A 26,454-nucleotide genomic window follows, 5' to 3' on the forward strand; every position below is an offset into this window, starting at 1 on the left:
CTCTTGACTCCTCTTGCTTTAACAGATAAATACACTGTTAACACCACCTCTCAGTGTATTTAACCTGACTTGATTTCCTTAGGTTTAAAAACATCAGGAAGTGACGTAGGGAGCACTTCCTACCTATCCTTCTCCTGTTCAGAAGCTCCCATTATTTGGCGGGGTCTCGCTCCTTTCTCTCCCATACACATTCCCATTTGTAATCCAGTACATCCTCTCTCAGTACTTGAATATCCTGTTTCTTCCCATCTGGGGGCTTGGTTTATAATGAACGTGCGGGAGTGTCGTCCCTCCACTCACCTCTTTCTCTGGGGGACTAACTCTTCAGAGGAGCCTCTCCATCTGCTGGAACCCCCATCAACTGCTCTCTCAACACAGGGGCTCCAGTGGCCTACTTCCCGCAGCCACTACCGTTGAGCTCCTGGCCTTGGACTGTCTCACAGATGGGCAACTCTCATGCTTGAGTTCTTGGCCCTGAGCGGAGCATAAATTGCTCCTCCGAATGCCTTGGTCTGTTGCTTTGCCCAGCAACCCCCTCTTTGCCTTGCAGTTGACCTTTTAACTTTGCTCACAAAGCAGCACCCCAGGCTCTGCTGGAGAGTTTGTGCTGTTGTCAGCACCCCGCGTTCCAGCTCTGCCACGTTGCACGGGGTTGTGCTGACACGTTCTGCGAGCATTTCCCCCACACACAGCATGTCATGTGTTTATCTGAAGATGGGTGGGTTTAATTATTAAAGGCTTTGCAGTCTGTCTTCAAGTTTATGTAAGGAAAACAAATAGATGAGTCTTACTCCACCAATGTGAAGAAAAGGGCCAGTCTTTCTCGCACACTGTGATGACACAGGCACTTTTCTCCCCTTTTTTTCTTTGCATTCTTGTACCACGTGATGGATACTATTGCAGAATTAGGAGTGTGTGCCGACGGAGAACAACCAGAACCTCTCCAAGATATTTGTTTGTTTGTTTGTTTGTTTTTTACATAAGCTCTCCCCACAACACGGGGCTTGAACTCACCACCCCAAGAACCACATGCTGTACCAACTGAGCCAGCCAGGGACCCCTTAATTACCTTTTGAAGTACAGTCCAGAAGAGTGTATAAAGTATGCTTCCATATTTAAAGGGCAATGCTAAATACATGCCTACAGGTACAGACAGACATGCTCAGGTCATCCAAGAAACGGAACAGCTGTGTCCCTGAAGAGGTGAACCAAGGATTGGGAGAAGAAAGATTTATTTTCAGTGTATTTCTGTTGACATCTAGTCATCAAGCCTTGGGAGTTTCTTTTCATACCCCAGCTTCGGTACGAAGCATTTCTTTCTATTTAAGAAGACAGGTTTGGGGGTGCCTGGGCAGTTCAGTCGGTTAAGTGGCTGCCTTCAGCTCAGGTCATGATCTGGGGGTCCTGGGATCAAGCTCCCTGCTCAGCACGGAGCCTGCTTTTCCCTGTCCCTCTGCCCGCATCTCCCTTTGCTTGTGCTTTTCCTCTGTCAAATAAATTAAAAAAAAAAAAAAAACAAAGACTGGTTTGGGTATAGCTTGGTTAAGTGCCCAACTGAGTTGTGGTGTTTCTCCAAGAAATCATCTGAGTTGAACAGCGGTCTCCGTTGAAGTAAGTTCTCACAGGGTGCATGCACTGGGTACACATAGTAAATAACTTCATGTGCCATTGGCATTGTTTTCATGGATTTCTTTTGTCTTTTCATGGTGGGGGGGCATTTAAGGTCCAATTAAGCATGTACGGTGTGTAGTGAGCTGAAGTCGGTGTGGGAGAACCGTGTTGTGAGTGAAGGGAGATGGCCCATTGTGTTATGATAAAGAACGTTAGCTACTTAAATAATTGCACCCATTTCGTTGTCATTTGGGTTTTGTTTTTTTAAGATTTATTTATCTATTTTTAGAGTGGGGGAGAGACAGAGAGAGAAAATCTCTCAAGCAGACTGCCGCTGAGCAAAGAGCCCGATGCAGGGCTCCATCCCACAACCCATGAGATCATGAACTGAGCCAAAACCGGAGTCAGATGCCCCATCATTTGCTGTTTTAATTATGACTCAACCTGTGAGAATTCACCCTAAAGAGTTCTCTAAGGAATGAATTATCCTTGTGATAGTTGATAGCAGGTATTTGGCTTATTTTTTTATTTTTTATTTTTTTAGCATGTGTATGTATTGCCTTTTCCAAAAAGGAAAAGGAAAGAAGGGGAAAAAAAAAAAACAATCTAGCAGAAGCTTTTGAATGATTACAAAGACTGCAGACACCCGAGAGGCAGTTTTGAACTGAAGAGCCATGAGACAGCTGTGCACTAGGGGCTGAGCATGGGGCCAAGGTGCTAATCACCGGACCTAAAATAAGGGTCCTCCTGGGTTATCTGGGTGGGCGCCATGTAATCAGAGGGGTTGTCTAAAGTGGACAGGGGAGTCCAAGTCCAAGATTAAAGATGCTACGCCACGGCAAGGAGGGGACAGATAGAGGACCACTGCCTGCCACAGCGTGTGAATGGGTTAAAAAACATCACATCCCAGTGCTACTGACCCACTCCTCGGGAGCCACATACATATGCTCATGAATGCACCAAAACTCAACAACAGAGATGCAAAATGAAACAAAGTTTATTTTCTGCAATACCTTCTGTAAATTACAAAGGCAAAAATGCTAAACTACAGTATATAACTTTTCAATATTTAACCGGAGTACTTATAATAAATATGCATCCTGAAACAAGATGAAAGGCTACACTTTGTCAGGCATCCTACAAAATGTCTCAAGTTTTACACTCTGCAGCATTTCTGCGCAGGGGCAGGAGCGGGGAGGGCTGCTTGTATTAAGGGCTGTGACAAAAAGTCCTTTTCACATTTCTTTGGAGCATTTTCGAAACGGCTGAACTATAAACAACTTCAGAAAAGCAACACCAAGCTTGAAAGCCATTTCTGCTTTGCTGTCCTTGGTCCTCGTCCAATTGAGATGAACATATCTTCCCAAACAGCCGAGCACCCTGTGCGCCCAGGCGGCCCTACGGCGCGTGGGGCCCTGTCAGGCCAGGCCTCTGCCCCTTCAGTTACACACTTCGGAGCGGTCTGTGCTCAGCCGACATCCCTCCTTAACAAAATGCCATAAGGAAGCTGCAGGCAAGTTTAAACACTTTTAACCTGAAAGTAAAGTGAACAGAAATACCCCCCCACACACACACCTTTGCTCTGCACCATCATGTGTACCGTATGGGGATTGTCAGTTTCAACACTGGGAAAAAAATCGGTACTAACAGTCCCTCCCGGGATCGTTTATGGGCGCTGGTAATGCTGGGGCATTCAAAGATACGGGGTAAAAAGGAAGGTTTACCGTATTCAGAAATGTGCTACAGTTTTCTAAGGACACAATGGCAGAAAGTCTAGGGATACCGGTGGCAGCTCACGTAGAGTTTGGAATAGGAATAAATACATAACCACCTCTGGCTATAGCGGAAAACTCTGAAGAAAGAGTTAGGCTTTAAAATAAGTTGCAAGCACGGTTACCTAAAAATACTTTGTTAATACAGTCTAATGTAGATTTTGCTTATTTGGGGGTTTAGCTATGAAAACATCTTTAAGAGCCAATAAAAATATTGTAGAGAAAAAAACCAACACTTTTAAAAAATTGAGGTTATGAACCATGAGGCATTTCATTTGTCTGTAAACAGGCAGTTTACTGTCCCTTGTTGAAACACCAATGTCTGGATTCCTGAGCTTCGCGGATAACAGCAGGAGGCCAGTTTGCATAGAAAATCTGCAATATGTCAACAATTTGCTTAAAAAGAACTTCTCAGGGCCATCGGCTTTTGTTTTTCAGCTTCGGATCTGAGTGAACAGGGCTCACCACACCGTGGGACCTGGGACCGAGGAGCAGCGAGCAGCGCCATGAGCTTTCTAAGGCAGATGGGGGGAATGACGGAATGAGTTTTAAAATCCACAGGATATCATGATGAAGGCTCTTCAGCCTGCATGCCACAGAACTAGAGCCAGACTAATTGGATCGGAAGTTGAATCATGTTTTAGGACTGGAAACCAAAGGCAAGAAGAGCCTCCCAGTGCTGAACGCCTCAGCCTGAGTGCGGGAACGAAGGCAACGAAGGCCGTCCGCTGGTCAGCCGCCGAGGGGGGCGCCCACCGGCCAGCACCGGGACCAGAACCCCTGGGTGTGGCGGACCCCAGCTCCGGAATCTGAAGGGCTAACACCGTGTGTCACCTGTGCTGCTCTGAAGTCTCTAAGCGGTTCGGAGGAGGACAGTCTTCTCCGGGGCCTCAGAAAGTCTTCAGAAAGCCGCCTTTGCAAAGGGAAAAAGCTCTGCGAGGCCGCAGGGCAGAGCACGAGGGAGCACGATGGCAGTGGCCGCCCACAACTCCAGATCTAACGCAAAGATGGACAACAAGGGGGCAGTGTCCTGCCAAGGAATCCATTTTACTTCTTCTGGGACTGGTTTTTACACATGGTAAGGATTTGCTTTAGTACTTTCTGGACATCTTCATCCATCTGGCCCTAGGAAATGCAACCAAAAGACAATCATTAGAATCGAAGTTGAGTCCTGGCAGTCTCCCCGAGGGAACGAGATGGCTGGCTGAGATGAAGCCCTTGGCTTTCCCCCAGATCAGCCAAATCCAAAGGAATCTTAGTCCTATCAATTCCCACATTTCCGTGCGGGACTGAGAGAGAGAGGGCCCTGTGCTTTTCCCTCTGGAGGCTGATGAGGCTGGATCTACCAGACCCAATCAGCAAAGGGTTTCTGGGTCTCAGCTGCAAATGTAAGCCCAGCTAGCCAAGCCGCCTAGAGTCATGGGGATGAGACCTTGCTGACGGCTGTGAGAATACGGGCGGGCCTGAAAACGAAGCCTGGGCTGCTGCTCCTGGTGGGGGTAATAGCCCCTTCCTCCTCATTTCTCAACAAATGCTGAGGCTACTTTCCAACAATGGCGTCGGGCTCCCAACCAAATCCAAAGCAAAGCAATGAGTTTTTTAAAGCTTCTCAATGTAAACGATTCCCCCCGAATTTTCATTTGTTCTACTAGTTGAATGACAGGAGTCTGGGTGACATCTGCTCTGGTGTTTCTTTAGGATATTCAGCATACCTGCACGGCATACAGAAGATGCATTCTGTAAACAGATATGACCTCCTGGTGCTGTTTCTTGCATTCCTGGGAAGAGACGATGTGACAGTGTTAATCGCTTAGGAGACCGTTAAAGAACAAAACCAAATACCTATGAGAAAGCTGTGGCCAAATGCTACCCAAAATGACTTCCTTCAGCAAATGCTAGCATATGAGGCTTTTAAAACCGTTGTGAGCTCACTGGGTTGTATATTTCTGAATACCTATCACTATTCTCAGGGAAACATTTGCTGATATTCTTCAGGGGGGACGAATCAACCTATTTCATATTTTGGCATGTCAACCTTAGAAGAAAATCCATGAAAAAGCAGTTGTTACGTAATCCCACCTTTGTTGCAAAAAATATATGTATACATACTTCTGCAAATACACAGTCACATTCACACAAAGTAAATGGTGCAAAGAAACTATCAAATGCAAAAAGGGACCATCTCTGAGTGGTTGGATTATGGACCATTTTTATTTATAGAAACTTTTCCAGAGTCCTTTGTATTTTCCAACTTTTCCACAATATTTATTAATTTTAAAAATCTGTTCTTTTGAAAGGAGCTAATGTTCTCTCCCTATACAGCCAATCATATAGATGTACCGGTGTACCCCGGAAACCAACAGGGTGGTGGCACCAATCTCAGCCGGTTCCTCAGTACAGCTGTTCATGCTTGTTTCTCCTGGTTGAGCTATTGTTCCAATTCCTCTCAGTAACCGTTTCAAGAATCTTCACTCGGCTCTGAACTTTTCCGAGGAGATGGTTTTCCATGACGAGGATGTGAGGGCGATCTGGCTGCGACATCTGTCAGCCCATTGATCGCCAGGGTTGATTTGGCTGATCTGGCTGGCTAGGCGGGTGTCCCCTTCCTCCCTCACCGCTCCATGTGCGTCCCTCCCGAAGCTGCGCGCTCGGTCGAAGAGGACGACCATCCCCGATAGAGGAGAGGACCGTTCTTCGGTCAAGGGTATACGAGTAGCTGCGCTCCCCTGCTAAAACCTCCAAACAAGCTCTCAAGGTTTTCCATGATGAAAATTGAGACTATCATCTACGAATTACTTCCAAAGTCTACAAAAGCCCCTCAGGACCCTTCCCACCTCCTTCCCATGAGTGTCGGAATATGAGGTGTCCTTCCTATTCAAGGAGAACCTTGGAAACCTCAGTCCTTTGATGGTCACGCCATTAGCAGGTGGGCTTAGGACCTTCCTCTGTGTCATTTCCTCTCAGCTTTTAGATACCTCCACTCAATTATTTAAAACTTCACCTTCTGATCACCATCCTCCTTTCCATCCTTGTTTCTGTCATTATTTGGGTGACTGCGATATCCACATGCCTGGGCCCCAAACACCTCGGTCTCTCAGTTTCCTCAACGTCCACCTCAATGGCTTGCTCCTCCTCCTTGCAGCCATGTACTCTCAAGGTCACAGCCCGTCTCTGTCATTGCCTCTGAAATCTTGAAAGAGAGCACCTCACCCTCTGGTCACCAGTTCCTTTCTTTCCAGCAAATCTACTTTAGGCTTCCCCTGCCTCCTGCTATGGTTCTTCAGCCCCATCAGAAACTTGGTCACTTGAGCTCCTTGGTCACTTTTCTAGGCAGCCCACTGAGGTTCAGATTCCATCCATCACTCCACTGGGACTGTCCCTGCCGAGGCTGCCAAGGGCCCTCTAAATGCCACATCCCATTCCTTGCTGCCTCGTACCTATCCCTTTGAGACTCAGCACAAGCATCACATCCTACAGGAAGCTTCTCGAGACATTTCCTCTGTATGCCCGGAGCATGATGGTCTTCTCTCTACCAGTGGAGGCTGACCACACTGAGAATATGGAAAGTCACTGAGTATAAACTCGGTGAAGGCGGGAACTGTGTCATATTCACTTTTAGATCATTGGCGCCACATATAATATTCATTAAAGGTGTTGAAAATTGTAAAAATGATGGTATGAACTATCAGCATTTTGTCTACAAGTCTGTGAAAACCACTTCATCAGAAAAATGACCTGCGGAACACAACAGGGAGCCTCTTCCCCTCCCCTGATCGCTCCTTCACTGCTAAAGCTGATAACACAAAAAAGCTGGTTTTGTACTCTGGCCAGCCAGCATTAAGGACTGCAGAAACCTGAATTCACCAGTATCAAGTCTGTACTGAAGAAATCCTACATCCCAGGTCCTGCTTGTCAACGAAACTAGTGATAGTCCACGACAGATGAACACTTGGCTTCACGTGGAAAAGGTAACAACCCATGTCAACTAAAACCTTAAATGCAATGGGAGGTGAAATGGTGGAATCCGAAGATGTCCACACGCCAATGCCTGGAACCTGTGGACTATTACTTCTGTGGTAACAGGAACCTTGCTGTTGTGATTAAGTTAAGGATCCTGAGATGGAGGAAAAGTTTATACGGACTACCCAGGTATCCCTTAAGTGTAATCACAAGAGTCCTTATAAGAGAGAAGCAAAAGTGGAGGAGATGGGAGAGCAGAGCCAGAGGTGGAGTGATATGCTTTGAAGCTGGAGGTAGGACCCATGAGCCAAGGAATTTGGGTAGCCTCTAAAAGCTAGCGAAGGCAAGGAAATGGATTCTCCCCTAGAGCTTCTAGAAGGAACCAGCCTTGCTGGTACCTTGCCTTTAGTGAAATAGATTTCACACTTATCTCCAGAATTTTTTTTAAAAGATTTTTATTTATTTGAGAGAGAGAGAGAGAGAGAGAGAGAAGGAGTGTGAGCAAGCGCAACACAGGGGAGGGGAAAGAGCAGAGGCGGGGGGGAGAGGGATAAGAGCACTCTGCTGAGCACAGAGCTCCATGCAGCTCCAGCCCAGTCTCCTGCGATCACTACCTGAGCCGAAAACCAAAAGTGACGCTTAACTGACTGAACCACTCAGGCGCCCCGGGTCTCCAGAATCTTAAGAGCATAGATTATTGTTTTAAACCAAGTTTGTGCTGGTCTGTTCCAATAGCCATGGGAAATAAATACAGATAAGAGAAGACTTTCCCAGGTCAAACAAGGAGAGGGGCCAAGCAGCAGCTTCAGGTGCACAGAGACACACCCATCAGAGTTCCCGGCCCCTAGTAAGTTCTTGCCGCTGCCGGACACTGTGGTAGAAAGCCGGAGTTGGGGGCACGATCCGTGGATGTGTAACCATGAGGCCTGCACCACGGTCCTGCAGATTCCTCTCTTAGAGATACAGGTGACTCACCTTGTTGCAGGTGATGCCTGGGACTCTTCTCCCCCCACCCAGATGAGCAGGTGACATAATCTGCCTGGCCTGGCCAGCCATTCCCCGCCCTCCCACCCCCACCGCAGGCAGCGGAGAGAAGCCCACTCACAGCCAGCTGGTTCTGGAGCTGTTTGACCTGCTGCTGCAGCGCCTCGAGCTGCTGACTCTGCCTCTTGGACGAGCTTGCGGAGTAGGAGAGCTGCGAGAGGCTGTTCAGGGCCTCCTTCAACTTGGTGACTTCCTTCGACATCTCACTGATCTGGCGAGAAAGGAAAACTATCAGTAGGCAAGAAAGGGCCTGCCGAAGCAAAATTCCAGAGAGTTCTGAGCCTTCAACAATGGCCTCTTGTTGGCCTCTGGGACTCGAGACTTTGGAACAGTTTCTTTATTTTTTAAGGAAAGCCCATAAAGTGAAATCGGTAACAAAATCAGCAACCCTGCATGGCCCTCTAAGGCTATTATATTCAAATAAGGGTCCCAGATTAAATCTTGTGCTTTGAGGCATGAGGTTAACTATGTCTCATTTCCTTTTTTACTCTGAAAGGGGGTATTGTTGAAAAAAGAAATCAGAACCAGGAATGTTGGGCATTCTTTATTTGGAGACAGCTATGTCTTGTTCAGTAGCACTGACACAGGCAGTCAGGAAGCAGTTCCGGAAACCCTGATTTCTCTGGGCATCTTGCTTCAAAGTAGTCACAACTCCTCCCTGCAACCGGGCCTCTGCCTTCCGACTCCCTGACCCCTTGGCCTTGGAAGCTCTTTTTGAAATCTTCATTATATTAAAGGAATAAATGACCCCCAATGCTCTGACCAGCACCCCTCAGAACACCTGACCCAGGGATGCAGAGGGCATTCAGGCTCCGCACTCTTTTCGGAGTCCCCCTTTGTTTTCCTCCTTCCTCCAAGCCACACCCAGCCGGTGTCTAATTACCTGCTCCCCACACACCCCCTCCTGTCCACCTTTGCCAGTGAGAGCCAAGGAGGACAGTTCTTCCACTGACTTGGGAAAGCTGCCGGGGCTTAGGGAAGCAGGATGAAGTCTGGGAGTATTTGGGTTTCTTTATGATGGAAGAACCTGTCTGGATTCCATGAGCCCTGCCACTAGGCAAAGTTTCTATAAAATCATTTTAAAAGGGAAAACAGGTGCCACATAGGTGAAATGCTTTAATCTAAGGAGACTGACAGACAACTCGCCTTTTTATTTTTTTTTAATTATTTTTATTATTTATTTATTTATTAAAGATTTATTTATTTATTTGATAGACAGAAATCACAAGGAGGCAGAGAGGCAGGCAGAGAGAGAGGAGGAAGCAGGCACCCCGCTGAGCAGAGAGCCTGATGCGGGGCTCGATCCCAGGACCCTGGGATCATGACCCGAGCCGAAGGCAGAGGCTTTAACCCACTGAGCCACCCAGGCGCCCCGACAACTCGCCTTTTTAAATAGAAATGTCCAACCTACTACTCTTAATGTGGTCATGGGGACAGATGGAGTCACGTGTAGAGCTTTTGTGCCTTCGTAACAGGTCTGTGCTAACCAATGCTAAAAACATGAACTATGGTAAAGGCCTGCTAGCTAGAAAAGCAACAGCAATGGAATCTCACCAACCTTCTTGTCTTTATCCTCCTCCAGTCTGGAAGAGCTCTCCGACTGTCTCTTCCTTTCTGCCAGCTCTTCCTGAGCGTCCTGGAGCTGTTGCCGGAGTTCGTCTGCTTCCTGCTCTTTGGCCTTTAAGAGAGCCTGAATAGTCTCCTTTTCCCTTTTTGTTTGTGACACCTCGCTTCTTGTCTGGGTGAGCTCCAAATGGGCCTTCTCTTTCTCTTTTACCGAATCCTTCAATTTTGAGGCCAACACACTCACCTCGCCTTCTAACGACGACTGGAGCTTTGCGTAGGCGGACCTGGGCACCATGGCGTCGGTCATGGCGGCCTTCTCTTCCAGGAGCTGCTTCTCCAGCCTTGCCACCTCTCCTTCCTTGCTGGCAAGGTGCTCTTTGAGACTGCTGATTTTTTCCTCCATCTCTTTGGCGGTTGCCCGCAGCGTGGTTATCACTTGCAAATGTTCCGTGATGGACACAGAATTCTCTTTCTGGGCGTCCACGAGCTGTTTGAGCTGGGTCAACTCATGCAACACCTTTGAGTACTGAGACTTCATTTCGGACAGTGCCTCTTCCGCCTTAGCTCTGGATACGTTCGTCACGTGCAGCAGTTTCTCATGCTCCACTTTATGGATATAGTCGGCCGTCACGTCTTCTAGAGACTTCCTCTTCCTGTAATCCTCCAGCTCGGCCTGGGCTTCTTTGTACAGCTGGGACAGCTCGCTCACCTGTTTGTTGAGTTCATCTATCATCCTGTTCATGGCCTCTTTCATTTCCCCGGCTTCGTCGCCAGCGTCTTGGGTGACCTGACTCTTCAGGGCATCTTTTAATTTCATGATTTCTTCTTGGGCCTCTTGGTACTTCTCAAACAAAAATGCTTTCTCCTTATTCATGTTCTCAATAACAGAGCAGTATGAGCTTTTCATTTCTTCGTACTCTTCTATAGGAGGCTTAATAACCATATCTTTCTCCCTCTCCACAAGTTTTTCTTCCAACTCTCTCACCTTCTCTTTATTTCTTTCACTTTCTTCCACCGCGTTCTGGAGGTCCTGCTTTAGCACGTCTATTTCCTCCTCGGTGATCCTCAGTTCCCGGAGACGTGAATAACTGTCCACGCTTTCAGGCGAGACGAGGCCCAGTTTCATCTGCTTCTGCACGTTGAGGACTTCTTTCATGGCCTCCTCGTACTTGCTCTGGGTTTCTTTCAGTTTCTGGCTGAGGTCAGAGCCGTTCTCGGAAATCTCTGCACTGTTGACGCACACCAATTCGGCCTTTCTGGACCGGAGCTCGGCCTGGAGCTGCTGCTTCTCTGCTTCGGAGCTCTCCAGCCTCTTCTGCAGGTCCTGCAGGATCTCTTGTAGTTGCTGAATTCGGCCATCGCCGTCGAGAGTGGATCTACTTGCAGACTGTGGTAAGACAGGGGGAGATGATTTGGAGTCTGAGGGAGAGGTGTCACTGGGTTTGCCCAGGGGTGGGGCCAGGTCCGTCTGAGTGGAATGGTAGGAGTCAAAGCTCACGTCTGCTTCTGCCTCCTTGGGTGATCTGGCCTGGGAAAAAAGGCAAGAAGGAAATGGCACCAAAGATGGAGTCAGGTGAGCAAGCAACAGGAAGGAGAGAACAAATCCAGAGCTTCCGTATGGGAGAACCGCAGGGTCCCTTTTGTACTCGTGCCCTGTGACAAAATGTGGTCCGGGACATGAGAGGCAGATTAATGGCACAAAGCTTATTCTGTGCTCTATTAGGACCGCTGATGTGTGCCACTTTCGAAACACAAGATTTGTGTTCTCTAAAGCCTCTGACTCATAATTTTTCCTTTGCTTCTCATATTATTGCAGTTACCAAAAGGGGAAATGGGCACAAGTACAGCTTGTTCTTACTGAAGATCTTAAATCTGCTAAATGATCAGCTCTACTACATGAATGGGTAATTACACATGCACAAGCACACATATACATGTATGTCATCTATAAAACAGACTAAGTATATAATCATATGTAATTGACCAATTTAGCAATTTACAGAAAGGGAGTTAATGAATACCTCTTCTTTCAACAAAGACATAATTTGAAACTATAAAATACTTGAGGCTAACTATATTTTAAAAAAGAAGAAACTATTGGAGATGTTTAAAACAAAGTATCATCTGACTAACCTGAAAAAAACCCATAGTCTGACCCTACAAAGAGTCCGTGGTAGCAATCTCTGTACCCACCTGTAATTTATCCTGTAATTCTTTATTGTGCAAGGTAAGAGAAGCGACTTTTGCTTGCAACAGGGCAAGAAGATCTTGTTGGTCAGCTTCAGAACTTACATCCAATAAGCTATCAGCACCTTGGGAAAGTGAAAAGCAACTTACAATAACATTTTAAAAAATCAAACCAGTCTTTCTCTGACCTTTAACCAAGTGGCTTTCTACCTAATGCAGGGCTTCTTGTCCTGATGATGAATGAAAGCCCCTAGCTTCCAGGTAAATGAACAGCAATTCTCAGGTTCTGGGCTTTCCTTCCTAGGGTCTTCCCAGCACAGGACCAGATGCCTGGAGGCATCATAAGCTCATCTGAAAACTGATGGGATTTGCTCATACATTTTCCATTCACCTGATTAAGTGTCATATCTTGGTTGTTTTTTGTTCCTCCCATGCCTAGTAAGTCCCATTTCTGTGAATCCTTTCAGAAATGTGCTCTTTTTATCCCTATCACTGTTCACTTTTTATCCCTACCACTGTTCCTCTAGTTCAAACTTTATCACCTAGCTCAAAAACCCTGCAAACAGCCCAGAAACAAAGCACACACACGCTCTCGCATGTCCCCCCACCCAATAGTAAAAATAGAGCCTTGCCCAGGCTAATCTTCCTGAAACATGCTTTGATAGGGTTAGTCCTGTGGTTCAAGTGCTTTAATCACTCTCTCTCCCCAGAATTGATCTCCAGACTCCTTCCTCTGGGTTAATGTCTCCATCATCTGGTGCCAGCGTACTTTTTCAGGCATATGGCCCATGATCTCTAAAAACACATCTTCCTCAGATTCAAACTTCCCATCATCCCCCTCTAGATTCTCAACACAGGCTGCTGTTGTAATTCTTCCAGCAGATGACTGCCCCTGCAGCATCTCTTTTAGCTAGGTCACTTGTCAGCAAGGTCACTTGTTGGCATCTTTCAGGACTCATGTCAAACTTTGCCTCTTCCTCACGGCATTGGATGACCCGATGACTGGGGGCCCCACCATGAAACGGTCTGCTCTGAATCCCACAATCCTACTCTTGGTAGGATTTTTTTTTTTTTTTTTTTACATCCTCGTGATTATCATGCTGAAATGGCATCCAAAGCTATGCTACTCAACGTGCTCCCTGAGACAAAAACCTTGTCCCAGAATGTCATTCAGCACACCACCTCCTTCATGCAGTGTTCCTATGGGGGAGAAGAAAAGACTACTGGACAAAACAGTGTGCTTAGCAGTATCGCTGGATGGCTTTCTGGTGCAAACTCCTTACTTCCTGTAGACTGGCAACAGTTAACAGACCACCGTCTGAATGGCGCTGACCTCCATTCTTCACTGTTATTTTATTATTTTCTCACAGCCATTGAATCCAAAGATGAAAAATTTAATCTTAATTTGGAAGGACGCAAAAAGACATTTCTTCATAGAAATGCTTACTTCAATGCCTGGTGCCTAAACCACAGCTTTATTAAAGAGTCTCCTTGACATAATGTATGGTGAGTTTAGAATAAACCAGAGGACTGAGAGCATGACAGTAATTCTAAGCTACAGAAAGTACTTCTCAAATACAAAGGAGGAGCGTGTGGGCGACTCGTTGGTTGAATGTCTAACTCTTGGTTTCAGCTCAGGTCGTGATCTCAGGGTCCTAAGATTGAGCCCTGCCATCGGGCTCCAGGCTCAACAGGAAGTCTCCTTGAGATTCTCTCTCCCCCTGCCCCTCCCCCTGCTTGCATACACATACTCTCTAAAATAATATTTTTAAGATTTTATTTATTTGAGAGAGAAAGAGAGAGGTGAGAGACAGCATGAGAGGGGAGAGGGTCAGATGGAGCAGATTCCCCACAGAGCTGGGAGCCTAATGCAGGACTCGATCCCAGGACTCCGGGACTACAACCTGAGCCAAAGGCAGTCGCCCAACCAACTGAGCCAACCAGGTGCCCTAAAATAAATTTTAAAAAATAAATAAAATAAAATAAAATGGATGGTTTTTAAAGAATCGAATGTAACAAGTATTCAATTAACATGGATCAGTGCCAGGATGAGTATTTCTAAATTCTGTAAGCTAAAAGTGCCAAACACATGAAATGCATGATAGGGTTAAGAAAGTGAATGCTGCAGCCAAAGGAGCTTTTGAAATCCTTTACGTGACATTTTAAATGGTCTCTGGGGATACTGCACTACATTTTTGGAGAGTAAACCCCTAGGATGGACTCTTAAGGCACTGAATTAAACCCTGTCTTGGTGAAGAGAGTATGACTGTGTGTGAATTCATTAACACTGTGTCTTTGCGTATATCTATTTAAAAACTAAAGTAGGAAAGTTAGACTGTGCAGCCACAGAGGGACTCAGCTGGCTCTCCCTTCAGTAGATAACCTGCTGCCTAGTGGCAAGGAGTGCTGCAAAACAGTGTTTTATTTAAAATGCATAAAAGCAGGGGGGTGTCCGGGTGACTCAGTCTGATAAGCGAGGGACTCTTGGTTTGCGCATATAGGTCATGATCTCAGGATCGTGGGACTGAGCCCCAGGTTGGGTTCTGCATTCAGGGGAAGTCTGCTTGAATATTCTCTCCCTCTGCACCCCTACTTGCGTATGCACACACTCTCTCTCTCTAAAATCAATACACAAATCTTTAAAATAAAATAAAATGCGTAAAAGAGAATACCCAGGCTATTGTAATTTCAGAGCTGATTTTGTAATACACAAATAACCATATCTGGCAGCAGGTCTAATAACTGCCATAGTTCTAGTAAAGAGACAGTAAATGATATTTCCAGATACCCGCAGTAACTATAAGATGACATGGCATTATCTGTGAATTCTCTTGTTGGAGAGATGGACAAATGAAAACGGATATGTATTTTTTCACATCCACGCTTAGAGACTCCTTAAAATCCAGGTGAAAGCCTCCAGAAGTAGAGAAAGTGTCAGTCTGTGTAGTATTGGCAGCTGTGGGCTGGGAGGCACCCCACGGTTCTCCGACCTCCCTGCACTCCCTCCCAGCTTGCCCTTTGCTCTCTTTAAACAGCCATGGACTACGGACCTGTCAAAGGAACAGAAACAGCTGCCCCTTCATCTTACCTGTAGTGCTGTCACTTAGTCTGTCTTTGTTCCCCCGTATAGAACTGATCTCAGCCTGCTGGAATGCAAAAATAACTTAAAAGAATATTCCTGACTGCAGTATTCCACAAGAGAAGCAAGCAAATACTCCTCCTTGAGTTGACACAGAACAGTTACCCTTCTAGAAAAAGTGAGAAAATCCCCAGGAAAACAATATTTTACAATATAAGTGAATAAAAGTGACAATTATCTACTGAGATATGATCTCTAAAATGTTAGGTTCCAGAGCATATACTCTCAAATATTTTTCGGAAATTTCACTTAATAAGTATAATACAAATATCTTTTAATAATATTATAATAACTTTATATCTGTGTCCTAAAACTTGAGATGGCAAATATTACTTTCATAATGAAGTCAAATACAAGTTTCACCTGTCTGGATAATACATTGAATAAAATACATTACAAGTATTTTTTTAGCTTTACTTTTTTAATAAATTAACTGCTATTAATGTATGATTATTAATATTTCTAAGAGAAATTGGAGTAAGTAAGACCTGCCAGGGAAGATAAACGTAATTTTATAAGGGAATAAAAAGTTTTACAGTCATGGATTGGCAATCCCCTGAAGATTTCCTCTAAACCTTTATCCCTGAATATCTGTTCTGGTAAATACATTGCAAAAATTCTTGCAACTTCAAAGCCAGGCTTTCATTTCAAAACAAAATACAAGGAGTTGCCAGAAATTACTATGTTTCATTCTGATGAGCCATAGACCTGATAAGAGAGATAAGTTTTCAGCAAAGGAACTTCTGTGAAAGCCCAAATGCTAAAAATAAAGTGGCTCATTTTTGGCAAGCACTTATCTTTGCAAAAAGCTGTCTTTTCACTTTATAAAAATAGATGTTTAATTTTTAACCACCTTAAGGTACAATAAACGGGCATCCACTTAAAGTTTACGGTGTGAGGAGTTCTGGTAGATACACACCCATGGAGCCAGCACCGTAATCGAGACACAGAATGTTTCCAACAACTCTACAAGTTTTCTCCTGCTCCAACACAGCCAGTCCCTGCCCACCTATCCTCAGGCAACCGCCGCTCGCCTTTTAGCATGATTGAGAATTCCTGTAAATGGAATGTCCTGGGTATGAATTTGTGTTAGGCTTCTTTCAATCAGCACAATGACTTTCAGATTCACCTACATTGTTGCGGGGACAGCTCTGCATTTTTTTATGGTTAGGCAATAATTAATCGTAGGGACGTATCTCATTATCCTCATCTACTTGCTTGCTGACAGATATCTGGATTGTTTCTAGTTTTGGGATATGAGAATAAAGCTAATACAAACATTTGTGGATATAATTTTTTGAGACACACATTTTAATTTCTCTTGGCTAAACATCGATGAGTGGACGGTTAGATCATATGTTAGGTGTGTGATCAACTTTTAAACTGTCAGTTTCCTGATTTTGCCACTTTACATTCCTACCAACAGAGTAGGACAATTCTAGGTTCTTCCACATCATCACCAACATCTGTTATTTTTAAACTTTAGCCATTCTAAATGGTGTCGCTTTTTATCTTTTGTGTGTGTGCGGGGGGTGGGGAGGCGGCAGCTAAAGAAATGAGTCTTTTTACACTCTACTTCTGAAAATTGTAATTTGTGAAACTGTTCTTTGGAATGCGTTGCATCCTTTGAGCCATAATTATATTAGAAGATAGCAGGCTACTAATTGTAAGAACATAACTCTCTTTCCTTTCCTTGCATAGATATTCATCTTAAGAATTTATTTCTTATAGAAATAAGAATTTATAAACTCTAAAAAAGAATTTATAAACTCTAAAGTGGGGGAAATGTCAGATTGACAGAATCTTTTTCAAACTGTTGTGCATCCAAGTTCAAAGAAAATTCATCTTTAGTGATTCTTAGATGGGGGAAAGCAATATATAATGATACCACTGCAATTTCATTTTAACAATTACAAATTTTATTTTCTTTCCAAACGTAATTTCCTAGTGATGGTTAGGTAAACAGATAGTAAATTGAAATATCCTCCCACTTCTAAAAATACTTTCCAACAGCAAATGTAGAGAATCAGGTAGAATGGATTTTCTAAAATTAATGCACATTAATTAAAAAAAATTAAAAATATACGATTACTTGTCAGTAACACATCAGAGAATAATCAACAGGTCTTTCTTTTTTGATTGGCATTATATCAACTAGATTTAGTAAGAAGATGGGCTATCAGTTTTTATCTTTGTCCCTTTTTTTATAAAATGAAGAAAATTAGTTATTCTTAATTAATATAATTTATTCATTCTCCTCTTTCTGTGTGGAGCCCAGACCAGGAGAAATAACTGAGTGGTGCTTTATGATGAAAAGGTGGTGAACCAATCACTGGGAAGTCTATTCTGTTTTGCCCAATGTTGTACCACTTAAATCCATCTATTCTGTATCTTAAGATTCAAAATTAATTGGACACAGAAGGGAATTACCTTGAAGGGTGGTTCGGCAAAAAACACAGCTTCCTTTCCCGAAAGTGGTGTTGAAGTTATTGATCTTGGGGAAGACACATCACTCAACTTAAAAAACAAAATGAAAATCACAGATAAAGAATGCTTCTTCAAGGTCTTTTCTTCTCCAGTGCCATGGAATTCACCTACTTAACCAATGCAAATAAATCTAACAGTAACTGTCCTTAGTCTCAATCAATTCAAGGGTATTTTCAACTTAATGCAGCCCCTCAAAAGACTTTCTGAAAGTTTGCAGAGTATAACAAAGTAACTCTGTTCCTTTAGTCACAAGAAGCAATTTTCAAAACCTATCAAACCTCTGTGGCATGTTGAAAATATTATCAGAGACTATGCTCACATAATTACTATAACTTATCAGAGAAGATATTCCTCTCAACTACTTGAGAGATTTCACAGACATTTGAGCTTCCTCCTCTAGGCAACAGTCACTATAAGCTCAGAAATGAAAGCCGCTTTTAATATTAGCCAACTTTGCATGTAATTAGAAAGGCAAATATATTTTAGCAGTGTTTTAAGAAACCAACTAAAATTCATCTTCAGTTAACTGCCTCACCAGCCACCCACTCTCCCTACCGTTATTTGAGCTATTAATGTGAGGTCCTAAAAGTAGACTAAGCTTCACCTAAGGAAGCAGTTTCTGTCATAAGATTTTGAGAAACTTCCCTGAGGCTTTTAAAAAAAGACACTGTTCAATTCCTCAGCCTTGCAATAAGTAAGAATCAACATTATTTCCTAATAATAGTCAAAATCCTTTATACCGCTATCTGTGATGTAAAACCAGTATGGAAAACTTCAAATGTGCATTTAAGAGTCAATTCTAAAACATTTCTTTGGGGCCTAAACACAAAATGACAAAAATCACAGCTTTTGGTTGTTGTTGGCTTAAAGTTTGTTCACTGTTGGTTTGCTTTTGTCTTTACCTGGGTAGGACTGATAGGAGGTGGTGGAGCTTTGCGTTTTTTTGGAGTTCCACTTCTTTCTGAGCTTATTTTAGAGACTTGATCATGCTGGAAGTTATCACAGTCCAAAGAACGGAGGTGGGTTAGTTCGGTTAGTAAAGTCTCAACAAACAGCTTCATCAAACAAATGAGAAAAACCTGAACAGTTCATGCATTTCTTACTTTATCAAGATCTGACACCTGCTACCAACATAAAAATAAGTAATATGCATGCTCCAAGTGTTCTTCCAGCAGCCCATGCTTTAATAGCCAGAAAATATAAAACACAAGACAAAACCAGATTAAGTTGGTGTAGAGAACTGGGAAAGTGGAAGATGGGCAGCTGTCTGCCCTAGTTTAGAACCCAGGATACATTCCTCATCTAGCTTCCATCTTGATGCAAAGTGGTATTTCCACCACTTTGCATTATTTCCACTCCTTTTCTTAAAGAATGTTGATATGGGAGCAAGGGGAAATGTCATCTCTGAATCTCTGAAGGTTATAAATAAGTAACCCAGTTAGTATCTAATAAATTCAGTATCGACTATTTCCTGTTGATGATAATTTCTCAGGAATTTTGACATATAAGTAAATAAATATAATAGCCAACTATACAATTCATCAAAAAAGGAAACAACATTAATGATGTTTTTAGGAGAAAACTCCAAAATCACAGGGCAATCTTCTCAATTTCTGTCTGTAACTCTAATGGCATTTTAGAAGAGTTCCAATTAAAATGAAAGGACAAGCTAAACCTCTTACGTTCATTAAATATCTAACACTGCCATGGACAGAGGTCTAAAATCCATGGGCTACACAAATATTTAAAATATCGTTATTTGTTCACAGAGTTAACCAAACATTTTTACACTGACAGAAAATATTAGTACATTTCAGGAAAAGATGAATATATAAGTAGCAAGTTTTAAAGTCACATGCTTTGGCAACAGGGTAAACCATTAAGGAAACCTTTACCATCTTCTAGTGATGAATCATTTATTCTAAAGATTTTTTTTTTTTAACTCCTTAAGTATTTTCAACATAGTTTTTGTCACTTTTCTAGTGGACTACAGAGTGGTTTAATCAGGACATTTTCAAAGTCCCACAAGCTATGATGACAAAAAAATACTCTCCCAAAGATAAATACCTGCTTTGGTTTTGTTGGTGTCTTTGAATCTGTAGAGGAAAAAGTGAGAAAAAACAAAACAAAACTGTAAGAACCATAACTCGCATCTACTTTCAATGGGAGATACTCACATACACACACTCAACACCCATAACACAACAAACACAATATTTAACACTTCATTTTTCTTCAAGAATATGTTTAAAAGAATAATAGAATAGATCATATTGCACACATTCCTTTACCCTTTGGGGAAAATGGAGTGGATAAATTTAAAACAACACTGGCTATTTTCTTTCACATACCAGAATCCTGAGAGATTTTTGATAATAGAAGGCTTTGAATTCCTGCATTTTCTGAGAGTTTGGAATAATGTAAGGCATTGTGTCCAAGAGAATCTACAAGGTTTAGGTCTGCACCCTTCTTAATTAAGGCTTCCACGATATTAGAGCTGCTGATCTCACAGGCCAGCATGAGAGCAGTTCTAAAGAGAAAAGGAGACACCAAATTAGTACTAACACAATGGGAAAACACTTTCTTGGGAAGTCATCTATCTTAAAAACAAGGGAAAGAGATTAAGTGCAGTTAAACACATATACACTTAATCTTCTAGGGAATTTGAAATGTAGTGCTAGCGAGATGAAATCAGGTATTTTTTTTTAAAACTTCAGATTAAATCAAAACATTAAACCATATTAGGTCAAATAACATAGATATAATCTGCTAAACATAATCTAAATATGATGGAATTTAATATGACTGGCACAAATCATGTTCTCCTCTCACATCAGGCATTTTAAAGTACCTATAAGTCATTATGACTTTTTAAAAGCAGCCGATATGTTTACTCTTATTTAATTTTGCACGAAAAGCCATTGGAAATGGCCTAGTCACTTGAGTATTCAATAATCTCCTCATAGACTCAATGATGTTCCCAGTGGTCTGAGGAAAATTTTTTTTAAGTCAAAACAGATTCCGGCTAATCAAAAGAGGCAGGAGGGGTGCCTGGCTGGCTCAGTCAGTAGGACACATGGCTTTCGATCTCAGGATCGTGAGTTTAAGCTGCATACTGGGTACAGAGTTTACTTTAAAAAAATAAATAAATAAATAAATAAATAAATAAATAAGAGGCAAAAAATGAAAAAATTAAAACCACTTTCTAACAAATGATCCAAAAGAAAGCTATGTTATTTTGAGACTCCCAGAATGTGGGTATCGCCGAAATCCCGTGATTTCTATTTCTGTGGTACCTTCCATTTTTGTCCCTGGAATTTATATCTGCTCCGTGGTCCAGGAGAAAGCGACAGACCTCACTGTGGCCATTTTGTACTGCAAGCAGCAGTGGTATATTCCCGTCCTAGGAGAGAAACAGAGACGTTTTGTAGCTCAGACACCAAATGCCAGAAGGCAAAGGCCCTTGTTCTTTGTCCATTTATTCCTGAGTTTGTGTCCCCACTGTGTGCCATTACATCTCTGCACAGCTCGTCTTAGGGAGCGGCACCAACTGTCAGCTTTTCCTCAGGAACCTCAGCCTCTTGGGTGGCTTGTTGCCTCGGTGACCATCACTCAGTCTGGCGATGATGTGAGAGAGAGGGAACACCAAGTATGTAAAGGCAAGTATATTGTGTTCACTGAGGGATGACTCTGTTTCCACAGGGCGGTGGCAGCTCCTTCTGAGCCAACTACACGCTTCCTACCATTCCTCCCACTACTTGCTTCTCAGAAGGTACATGCTTTCATGACCTTACAGGTAACAAACAGAACATAAATTAAGAGTCTGTCTATTCCTGACACCTGACTAGATAAAAGATCAATGGAAAGAGTGATTAAAGATGACAACTGGCATTCCTTTAAAACAAGAAAATGATGTTGAATCACTATATTACACACTTGGAACTAGCGTAACACTGTATGTTAACTACACTGGAATTAAAATTTTTAAAAAATTAAAAAATAAAAAGGGCAAAAATAAAAAAGAAACAAATAAAATATAGCCAGTGGTTTTAACAGGAGGATTTTAAAAAATATAATTGCTGCTTAAAGATTGAGTCTCTATTTAAAATTGAATTTCAGATACCTTTTCTAAAAAGTTATCTCTGTGAACTTAAAATACTTTCTGGTTATGAAGTACCAAGATTCAGGGAGTGGGAATTTATCTACAGATTTTATATACTCCCCTAGCAATATCCCCACTAGGTATAATGCATGCATGTCAATTCCCATTCTATGGCAGGAAATTTAAATTTCTAACCAGGAGTGACTTGTAAACTTACTCTCAAAATAGCCCAACAGGGTTAAAATAGGCTAGAAGCAATCTTTGAAGTTGGGAAACCCTAACCAAGAGAGTACCGAAGATGATCCATGGGAAAGAACACAACTAACAGAACTTCTGTTTAAACTTACTTCTTATTTTTACAAACCAAGAAAGTAAGCCTTATTAATATTTAGGCTGATGGCAGACAAGCTCAGAAATAAATATATACATCTGGAAATGCATGTTGCAAAAATGTTTTATTAATGATTTAGGGACAAATGGGGAAAATAATCGAATCCATGTGGCAGAAGAGAACCCAGGTTGGAAAGTACTAGCCTTGCCAAACAATTAGGTCTCTAAGCATCCTCTTGACTTTCAGGAGTAGCCCAGAGCACTCTAGAAACCCGTGTCCATCTCCACCTCCAGGAGCCGCCCAATACTCACCAAATCCTTGAGGTTTATGGGGCTTTTGTGCTCGCAAAGAGCCTGCACAGCTTGAAGGCAGCCTCGTGCCGCTGGGGGAAGGAAGCAAACAACCACAGCCCATCACAATGCTGCTGGCACAAGGAAGGGCATCATACACTTTCAGGATGGAATGTTCATGTCCCACCCAGCTTGCCTATGTTACTCTAGTTGCGCTGAAGAGAAATGGTATCAGGAAGGTTAAATAAGGTGTTCTCAGTTATTGTTAAATTTCCATATTTCCAGTTGCCCTCACACAAATATTCAGTTTAGCGTTTTGTAGGACTTAGCTTGTCCATCACTAGCACTGATGGAAATTTATAAATGTCATCATTCCTGAGCTCTGTGTCAGCGTTTTAGTACTCGGAGGTGTGCTGACAGATAACGACAGACAGTAAGACAGAACACTGATAAATAAAAGTGGGGTTTCTTTTGTGCCCCAAATCAAAAAAATCTGTATCACACATTACATGAAACCTGCAAATGCTTAAGAACACCTCTTAGTTTAAATAAGAAGCTTGCATTAATTAAAACGTAATAACCATGACAATTTTTACTGACAGTTTGGCAGGCAACTGATGAATTCTAGATGTGTTCCTTGATAAAACTCTACACATTCTGCAAATTGAGGGAAATGGAAATTCTAGGAATGCAGACAGACAGCAGCATCAGAAATAAAATGGTAAAAGACCACGGGTTGAATGAGGAAAAGGAAAATATAGTTTGTTTGCTTGTTTGTTTGTTTATTTTTGGTGGCAGAAGATAAATGAGACTGAAAGTCACCTGCATAATGTAAAGCTGTTTTCCCAGAACTGTCAACGCTCTCGGCTGGGCATTTAGACTAGAAGACAAAAATAAATAAATACACATAATAAAATTCAGTTCTGTTTAGTTTATCCTTTTCCAGCAAGGTTTTGATATGTCTTACTAGGAAAAGTATAAATAGGAGTAAGCCCCGATTTCGGTGCTCTAGCCTACAGTCTCCTACTGGGGCGCTGGGGACGGGACTCATTTCCACATAATGGTGACCCAGGCAAAAGGTCACCTCTTTGTTGCTTTGGCCGGCCTGTCCTCTCTCTCACATTGGCACCCCATGACCAGCAGACCATCCCCACCAGCTAACACATACGCTCTAGGAGTTCTCATCTTTCCCCCCATTTCCTGCCCTAATTCTCTAACCCCCTTCACAAAACCAACTTTCTGTCAAGAACGGCCCATGTGCAACCCACGCTCCCTTACTTCCCATTCACCTCCAAACCCGGGGCAGCTGCGTGCTCTTCTCCAGACTCCACGGAGATGGCCCTCGTTGGTCACCACCAACCTTCATGTTTCCCATGACAACAGACATCTGTGTCTTCCTCTTACTGCGATCCATGCCCTTCTCCAAGGGTTCCTAACTCTCAGCTCCTGGAGCCCACACTAGCCTGACCCCCAACCCCTAGCCCCCCGCTCTGGCCATTCCCCCTCTGTTAGCCGAACAGAACCTTAGGGTTCCTCGCTGCTCTCCTCCTTCGTGATCTCCTCCACACCCATCTAGAGGCTGATGACTCTCAAATGAGAATTGTTAACAATAACCACCACAACAGCATGTGTTAGCTATCGCGGGCTGGGCACTCGTCATGGAACCGTCTTTGGGCTCCTCACCACCCTAGGTAGATACTATTAACACTCGCATCTTCATCTGAGGAAACTGAGATACAAAGTAGTTGATAATTTGCTCAAGTCACGGGAAGTGGCAGAGCCAGGACTCAAACCCCTTTCCCAAATGGCACTGGACTAGAGCCTGTGATCTTATCTGCACACAACAGACATCAGCTCCCAGCACCCGGCTGGACGTCCCACTGGCTACTTCACATTCCTGCTCGTGTAGGCACCTCAAACTCAACTTCCTAAGCCCAGCCTAAACTTTGGTTCCCTCTCCCTGACACTTCCCTTTGTCAACAACACCATCAAGGAACCAGTCCACGGGCCAGAGACCACGGGATCGTCTCCCTCCCGTCCACCGCATGTCTTGTCAATGCTGTGCTCTCAGTACACACTCTCCACTCTCCTCCCGCTCCCGCCCACCACAGCCAAGCCAGCACCCTCTCAGCCAGACAAGCGGTGGCGGCCTCCCAGTGCTCTCCGCAGCTCTGCCTTTGGCCTTATCCTCTGTAGGACTAGAGTGATCCTTTAAAACTGTCAATATCATCAGGCCTTCCTTAAAAGCCACAGTTCCACGCTGCGCTCAGATGAGTTACAGTCGTCGATCAAGCCACACAGGCCGGCTCCCTGTGTCCTGCTTTCTCCTCACGTGTTTTGCCCCAGGCTTTCTTTGCTCCCTGACTAGAGCCCCTCTTACCAGAGGCCTCTGTACTTGCTCTTTTGTCTGCCTGAGATGCTTTTCCCTTGACTCTTTCCATCATTTTCAGCTTAAATATCACCTCCTCCAGGAGGCCTTCCCTGAATATCCACCCAACATTCCCCTCCCTCAGTTCTCTGTTAGTTTTCTTCAAGATGTGCAATTTGTGGGATGTGCCCTGGGGATTTGTTTACAAGATGGCCAGTTCCACCGGGAGAGGGGTTGCACTGTTCTCTGTTCATGAGCATATACTCGATACTAGACACAGTGCATCATGCCAGTGCGGGCACTTGGGAGCTCTTAGGGGAGGGAGAGAGTTCATTTGAATTTGAAGAATCTCACAAGAATCTCTGTGCTCAGAACTTTAAAATGGCAGCCACTGGAGAAGGGACGCCTAGAGAGCCTAGAGGGGATTAAGTGCAGAGGGTAAAGCAGGGCAGGAGGTAGCAAGAGTCCCCTCACAGAAGGCAGGGGATGCCGGGCACATGTGAAGAATTGGCTAGAGAGGTCCAGGACACAAGGAAAGAAGCCCATTAGTAGGACATCACAGCCTCAGGTTTTAGCAACTATTCAGAAAGAAGACCAGAGAGTCTGCAAGTTAGGGGCAAGAACAGGCAATGTCAGAGTGAAATGTCTGTCTCTCTTCAGTGGTAAGAAGAATGGAGATCAAGTTTCGACTTACCATGCCTTGGCCTAATTTTAGACTAGCACAAGGAAGTGTTTAAAGGCTTCAAAGATTCCAGAGAAAAACCAATCCATTTGCATAACCAGATATAAAATTACATTAGAGGCTAGAATATCTGTTCCCTGCCAAGGGGGACTTCCAGCTTGTCAAGTTCATTCTTCCGAAAATCAGAGCCAGATGCAAAGTCTGGATAGCCAAGCCAGACTGGGAATGTAGATTTAAAATACAAATAAGTTAAAGAAGAAATTAAGGGAAGGCCAAGGGTATGGAGACAGGATGCTGGGACAAGTCAGTGATCTGTCATTTATCCAGAGTGCCAGGTCTCAGAGAAGTCCTATGTTAACCGTTTCCAGAGAGATGCCTCATAATAAAAACAAAAATAATAATCACAATCCCAGATATTGATCTATTTCTTGAATTTCACTTCAAAGACCTGTTAAGGTGATGCACGGCACTGGTGGTAGCTTGCATCATGATTAATGTAAGACAAGAAGCTGTGTGATCAACAGAGCACAACAAGTTGAAGCATGTGACCACATTTTGGCATTAGAATTGCAAAGCCAAATTAAAGCAAGATGCCAGGTCCCACACGGCGCCCACGAAGGCTGAGATAACAGTGCAGCAGAACCGTCCTCCAAGCGCAGATTTTATTGCTCTGTGCCCTTCCTGAAAACCACCAGCTTGCATTCTGACTGGCAACCACTGGATGTTATGGTATGGACTGCGATTGGGAGTTCATTAAATATTCATCTTTAAAGATTTACAGAGGTCGTCCCCCTCCACGATCATCATAAATGGGCAAGCTTGGCAAACCAGGGAGTTGGCTTCAAATCATAAGGAAGAGTAAAACCAAGAACTTAAACAAAAACTAAGAGCCGAAAGCTCATTAAGAGATACACA

The 26,454-nt window shown here is 43.5% G+C and overlaps 1 protein-coding gene across 6 annotated transcripts in view; it reads right to left on the bottom strand.

Annotated features, from left to right (window-relative positions):
- Positions 1-2,590: 2,590 nt before the first annotated feature.
- The window catches only part of RAI14 (retinoic acid induced 14), a 140,356-nt gene continuing 116,492 nt past the window's right edge, over positions 2,591-26,454 (bottom strand). For 3 of the 6 annotated variants that reach the window (XM_044232945.1, XM_044232955.1, XM_044232927.1), the window contains 13 exons: positions 23,312-23,369; positions 22,511-22,581; positions 21,063-21,169; positions 20,118-20,296; positions 19,834-19,862; positions 18,669-18,755; positions 17,710-17,796; positions 15,229-15,286; positions 12,147-12,265; positions 9,946-11,481; positions 8,449-8,598; positions 5,096-5,161; positions 2,591-4,508 (listed from right to left, as the gene is read on the bottom strand). In XM_044232945.1, coding sequence (XP_044088880.1) covers positions 4,431-4,508; positions 5,096-5,161; positions 8,449-8,598; positions 9,946-11,481; positions 12,147-12,265; positions 15,229-15,286; positions 17,710-17,796; positions 18,669-18,755; positions 19,834-19,862; positions 20,118-20,296; positions 21,063-21,169; positions 22,511-22,581; positions 23,312-23,369 — 2,625 coding nt within the window. In that variant the 3' untranslated portion in view covers positions 2,591-4,430. The remainder of the gene's footprint in view (positions 4,509-5,095; positions 5,162-8,448; positions 8,599-9,945; positions 11,482-12,146; positions 12,266-15,228; positions 15,287-17,709; positions 17,797-18,668; positions 18,756-19,833; positions 19,863-20,117; positions 20,297-21,062; positions 21,170-22,510; positions 22,582-23,311; positions 23,370-26,454) is intronic. The other 3 variants (XM_044232935.1, XM_044232968.1, XM_044232961.1) reach the window with 3 other exon arrangements.

Source organism: Neovison vison, chromosome 1 (assembly GCF_020171115.1).
Source record: "Neovison vison isolate M4711 chromosome 1, ASM_NN_V1, whole genome shotgun sequence".
Lineage (NCBI taxonomy): Eukaryota > Metazoa > Chordata > Mammalia > Carnivora > Mustelidae > Neogale > Neogale vison.